General features: G+C 32.8%; 1 protein-coding gene across 2 annotated transcripts in view; it reads right to left on the bottom strand.

The window, feature by feature from the left end:
* Positions 1-6,798, bottom strand: part of Slc6a15 (solute carrier family 6 member 15) — a 53,920-nt gene that overhangs the window by 2,167 nt on the left and 44,955 nt on the right. For both annotated transcript variants that reach the window (XM_028754597.1, XM_028754596.1), the window contains exon 11: positions 1,006-1,168. In XM_028754597.1, the coding sequence (XP_028610430.1) occupies positions 1,006-1,168 (163 nt within the window). The remainder of the gene's footprint in view (positions 1-1,005; positions 1,169-6,798) is intronic.

The following is a 6,798-nucleotide window of genomic DNA, read 5'->3' as shown; positions in this document are numbered from 1 at the left end:
GGAAGAGAAGAGAAGAGAAGAGAAGAGAAGAGAAGAGAAGAGAAGAGAAGAGAAGAGAAGAGAAGAGAAGAGAAGAGAAGAGAAGAGAAGAGAAGAGAAGAGAAAAGAGAAGAGAGGGAAGAGAGAGAAAGATCTCCAATTCCTCAACCTGAATGTAACTGCACCTGTTAGCCTAGAAAAAAAATTGAGAGTAATTCAGAAAACCAAATTCAAATTTTGGTAGAGTAATCTTTCTTTTCAAAAGAACTGAGAGTAATTCAGAAAACCTCTCAGTCACTGTTTTGGTATATTTCATCACTACGCAATAGAATCCTGCTGTGTGTACCATACTACCTTTCAAAAATCTGAAAACCTAGACTTTGAAGTGCATCTGGTCCCGAGGGTTTTGATAAGGATAACAGGCTGGTCTGTGTTTCCATTGTGAATTTGTTTTTATTTTATAGAATTACTGAGCATAGCATAGTTAAAGTAAGCACAGTGGTCTATAACAGCTAACACAGATCTCATGTTTGAGACAATGTGACAAATGCCATCCTAAAACAGGCCTTCTGTAGTGATTGCTCATAGACAACAAATGTAATAAATCCTTGATTCAGTACATGTTTGAATTATGTCCATATCACTCATATGTATTTTAAGTGTTTGAAGTAGCTGAAATGTAATGAATTTCTATAGAAAAATATTTCTGGAGATTTTCTGATTCCCGACATCAAAAGCTGTGCAACCAACGTTCTTCAGTGGTAAGATGAAAAGGTCTGGTTTAAAAATAAGTGAAAGAGTGTTGAGTCTTATTTGTTAAAGAAGTTCACAGTGTGTAAGCATCACAGCTGTGGGAGGTACATATTATAAATCTTAGCATTCCCAAGCCAAATCAGTGCATTCAAAAGCAATAAATAAATAAACAAATAAATAAAAATAAATCTACAAAGCAAATGAAATAAAAATAAAATACAAAGTGGTAGCTATTTCCACTTTAAAATAATCCTTTCTTGTTTTGTGTTTTACCTTCTCCTTGATCCATGCATTATATCCAGGAGGACTTAATCCCATATTCACAATGCTAGCTATTAGCAACGTTAGGAGCATTAAAGGAGAAATGTATTTCCACATATAATAGTAATATTTGCTTGGAGCAAATCCTAACATATCTGTTAGGTCTTCTAGAAACCTGGGTAAAAAGAAAATGTTTAAAATTATTCTTCCATCTTATTTCATTGTCTTAATAACTGGATGGAACTCTATATTTATACATTTTAGTAAGTTTTGGACTGATCACAGCTTCAAGGAATACAGGGATAGCTCTGTGAACTAAGAGCCTACCATTCAAGCGTGTGGGCGAAGTTCAGATTCCAGCAATCCCATAGAAAGCCAAGGCACAGGAATATGCATCTCAACCTCAGTGACAAGGAAATAAAAACTACCAAATCCCATGGGCTTAATTGTCAGCTGGTCCAGCTGACATACCAACCCCCTAGATTAGTGAGAGATTCTTTCCGGAATAAATAAATAGATATTAATTAATAATGTGGATAGCAATAAAAATAGGAGAACCCAATGATAACCTCCGACTTCAACAAGCACAAGAACAGACATGCTCACCTTCAATATGTGCATAAATACAACTATGCACAAATTTATAATAAAAGATGATTTATATATTGAGTACTTACAAAATAAAATGAAGCTATTATTGTGGGTAATGCAAATCTTTGGCCGATTACTGAAGTGTACAATGGATGATTATCTACTTTATGATTGCAAAATGTTATGTTAATCATCTTCATTATCATTTTACAAAAACAGTAATGATTCTGTGATATCATTAAATACCACCAATGAATATGTATATATTTTGGGAATTTTCACTGTTTTTATAGTAGTGTCATTTTTGAAAGAATGTTCTCACTTTGCAGTCCATTGACATATCTCTCAAGCCAATGTCATTCTTCAAGTTCCTCCCCTATATTTTGTATTTTCCAAGGATTGTCTCTTTATTTTGTCCTATAATCTCCCAGTGGCAACTGTATGAGGCCATCTCTACTTTCTTCTTCACAAAACCACCTGTTTCTCTTACTATTCACAAATTAGCCATAAAAGCAGAATTGTGGTCAGATTTACTTTTTTAGGTTTTGTCTGGTTATTGTGGCATCATTTATAAGGGAAACAAAGTCAGCCTTTTAGGTATACAGCACTAGTACTCTAACAGTATACAGCCACTGTAAGGTAGTCACCTTCCTTTATGCTTAGAGAAAAGAGAAATCCTGAGGCAACCAAGATGACTAAGTGGGTAAAGGGTCTGGCCATCAATGGCCTAAATTCGGTCTCCAGAAGCCACATAGTTGATGGAGACACCAAGTACTTGAAAATGATGCCCTGGACCCCATGGGTGCACTGCAGTATATTTTTACACACACACACACACACACACACACACACACACTCACAAATATAATGAAGTGGTAAACACATAGATGAATGTAAGTGAGTCTTAATTGTCACCCACTAGTTCTTGTACTGACATTTCTTACAGATTTTCTAGGAATCTAACTTCAGATCTCTGGTGAATTCTACAGTGAGATCATAATAGTCTTACTTACGTTTTTTGACAACAGTAATTGTCAACAGTCGCTAGACTCAAATGTCAGTTTAGCCAAGTAAAAAATTAGTTTTTCTTTGTTATAAACATATCTAGCTTTCAAATAATATTTGGAAACATATTTGTTGACAAGCATATTTTCATTAGAAATTATTTTGCTTTATCGAACTAAAGTTTTGCTTTGCTATGATCCTCAGTATACTTTCTAGTACTAAAGTCTTAGAGATCTGGTATCAGCTGTTGCATCTGCTTATGAAGAACTCTGTGTGCCTTTCGACAATCACATAATCAGTTATTTTGGATCAGTTTCATCAGTATAGCTTTTGTATTTATATATATATATATGTATATAATATATTAATATATATAATATATATTACACATATCTATATAAATATATAAATAAATATTAAAGAAAAATATATATTATATATGCAATATATCATATATATTAATATCTATATTCTATAACTATATTATAAAAGAGCAACTTATATATCAAAAACCACATATACATTTGATATATATTTATATATCAAATATATACATATATATCAATTTTGTAAAAATATTAAACTTTTATATTTTTGTAAAATATATAAAAATAAAAATTATTTTCTGTTGTCATATGATCAACCACTGTGCTTTCTTTTTTGTTCCTTTTATTTTGAGCCTCATTTATGATATGTGTGCATTTTGTGCACAATTATATCCTGACTTACAATACTCCTGGTTTTAAATATATTTATTTCTCTATCCTATTTTTGAATATTTAAATAATCCAAGTTTTCATCCTTTTGAAGTATCTGTCAGCTCTAAATCTTCATTTGAGTGTCTTATGAAATATTTTTAGTTTTTTATTCTTTGCTGTTTCTCATTCCTTTATTTTCTTTATTTGGAAATGACTTGCTACCCATGAGACTTGAGTATACTTAAATAAATTCATTTTTATGAATTTTCAAGAGTGATGAATAAGGACACTTCCATGTTGGCGTTGTAATGGCTCAGACCTATGGGTTCTGGGCTCCTCCTCTCATGTATCTCTTCTTTCTTCTGATGCTGTCCCTGAGTATGTCTATCCTACGAAATTAATTGTCTCCTCCTCATTTTCTCCTCAGAGTAGAGTTTACTTTGGAAGGGAACATTGCTTTGTTTATTTTTCTGAGATCACTTCATTCCCTCACTCTCGTCTTGATGTTTGAGCTCTTTGCAGTCCTTACAGTGAGGGATGGAATCCAGGACACAGCATCCTTTGCTGCAATGAACTATAGATATTAAAGAAGATGCTAGAAACATGGCTTTATATTCTACACTGTCCTCTCCAACATATGGGACACCACATAGGTCTTGAGGTAGACAGTGGCTTTGTCTCAATCTTTTATGAAGATTCATGAAGGTATCTTTTTCCTAGAGGCTGTACATCTTTGATTTCACTGTTATAGACAATGAAGAAATAAAAAGAAAAAAGAATAATTCAACAAAGAACTGTGCTGCCATCATTTCCAGATTTCTAGGATATTCCTTTTACATTTGCTTTCACATTTACTGATATTTGCTATGTTCCTATGCTTTAGTATTTTCTTTTTCTGTTCTAAACTATTTGGTATCTCAAAAGTTCATATTTTAGATTATCTACTATTAATTGTGTACTGTCTTCTAACTATACAAATGGAGATTCAGGTAAAAGTACATGAAGTTACTGAGCTCCTGAAATCACAAATCACTGGAGATGAGCAGACAGCATTCAAAGCTGCTCCAAGATGTGAAAGGAAAACTAATTAAATGGGAAAATTCTTGTGTGAGAACTCTATACCAGAGCCTAAGATAAAATGTGATATTTGAAATCAACATTTGTTATTTATTATTTCAAATGACAATTCTGCTCTCTCTTAACACACATCTTTTTCTCTCTGAACTTTACTTTTGGTACTTCAATAAATACTGTATCTACCTTCAAAGAACTGATAAAATCCTAAATGGCATGTGCAGCATACACTATTTCATGTACAATAGGTATTCAACAAATGTAGCTCTTGTCCACATTATTTTTCCTTCTGTTGTTACTATTGTTTAGGAACACTACTATAAAAAATGATATCCCCTAACAAAACTTCTGGCAAATAATGAATATTTAAATGCAAATCTAAATTGATAATCTATTGTTTGAGAGAGCAGTCTCATAACAATATCAGATTCTAGCAAAATGAAAGTTAAGAGTCAGTGGCTTTCTTATAACACATTTTTATATACTTTTAATTTTTAAAACAATTTTATGTTCATAAAAAACAATGAACTGAAGGTGCTGAATCCAATATATCTCTCTAACCCCAACTCATGAATCATGTTTCTTTTTATCAACATCCTATACATGATTTGCATATATGCTAGAACTGATGAATCTTGATTGACATAACATTTTTATCTACTTCCCATAGCTCGTTTGAGAAGTAAATATTTGTATTGTACATTCTGTGGGTCTGGACAAAACCGAAACAACATATATATCCATTATTGTAATATCGGTTAAAAGCATACTTTGAGCTCATCTATACATCTGTCCCTACCTCCAACTGTTGTCAAAGGCTGCTCTTGATTCTAAATAAGTCGTCTACAATAAATTGGCATCTGACAAGATGAAGTATTATCAAATACAGATTCTATCTCTTAGCAATTCATATATATTTTTACAACATTATTTTCATGGCTTTGTGAGAATTTATCTAGGATTGAATCATATTTGATTCTCTAGATGGATGATTTATTTCATTCATCTGTTGAAAGACATCTTGACTGTTTGCAGCTTTTGATCCTTGTGAGTAAAGCTGCTATGAACATTCATGTACAAATTTTCTTATCTGGAATATGTTGTCAACTCCTCTTAGTAAATATCACACTGTGCACCTGACATATCATATGATAAGAGTATCTTTATTTTATCACAAGCTGTAAGAGTGTTTTCTGAAGTGTTTGAACTATTTTATAGCTCCAACAGAGCTCCAACAGCAATTAATGAGTGTTCCTTTTAGTCTACATTCTCAGCAACGTTTTTGTGCTCTTGGTGTTCTGAATGTCTTCCATTCTAGCAAATGTATTACGATATCTCATTACTATCTTAATTTGAGGGTTTGGTATGTATATAAATAAACATGGTGTGCATGTATGCATATATGTTTACATATCTGTATACACGTGTGTGTGTGTGTGTGTGTGTGTGTGTTTGTCTCAGGTGTTGACACTGTGTGTCTTTCTCAATCATTATATATTCAGCAGTGTCTTTTTCATTAAATTTTATTGATTTGGCTAGCCAGCTTACTCAAGATCTCCACCTCTCTTTGCCTTGTGAAGGGATTATGGGCACGCCATCACACCCAACTACATTTTTCACTTTGGTTCTAGGAATCTGAACTTTAGTCTTCATGCTAGCTTTAAGTGCTTTGCTCACTAAACCTTCTCCCCGTTCACCATAGTCTCAATGCATTTCCCCGACCCAGAATGCTTTTCAATTACTTTCAAAGCATGAGGCTTTATTTACTTGTAATATTTCTATTGCTACTCGTAATACATGAAGCATGATTGTTAAATGAAATTTCCTATTCTTCCTAACTTGTAGCCTTGGCCAATAACTAGTAGGACATTATGAACTTTGTCAAAACACTTGTTCAATAGCAATAATATATTTGATGTCACCTAAGAGAACTCTAGTCTTTATCCAACATGCACTTTCCACAAGACTCTTGTCAATCAATCCGTATGCCAGGTGGAGACAAACATTTTAACATTTAAAATGACTTATATTGAATAAGTATTTCAAAGATCACTTTTCCATAGATATGAGCTTGATGTTTTATCTCATATTAAATTTATATTCTTTTCACACACAAAGTGTGTAATTGAAATGTAGATATACAGAGAATTCTGTTAATTACATTTGAAGTAATTTAATTAATATAATTTAAGTAATATAATTTGTGCAGCAAATTATATATGTATCTCAAAATAAAACAGACCATTTTCCCCATTCTGTCTGATAGTATAAACCCTTAACTCGCTCTGTGTCTCTGTTTCTCTCTGTCTCTCTGTCTCTATCTATCTATCTATCTATCTATCTATCTATCTATCTATCTATCTATCATCTCTCTCTCTCTCTCCCTCTCTCTCTCTCCCTCTCTCCCTCTCTCCCTCTCTCCCTCTCTCGCTCTCTC

The sequence above is a fragment of the Grammomys surdaster genome, unplaced genomic scaffold (assembly GCF_004785775.1).
Source record: "Grammomys surdaster isolate TR1022 unplaced genomic scaffold, NIH_TR_1.0 126028, whole genome shotgun sequence".
Classification (NCBI taxonomy): Eukaryota; Metazoa; Chordata; class Mammalia; order Rodentia; family Muridae; genus Grammomys; species Grammomys surdaster.
Note: the sequence above shows the minus strand (reverse complement) of the source record. Positions and strands in the feature narration are given on the sequence as shown.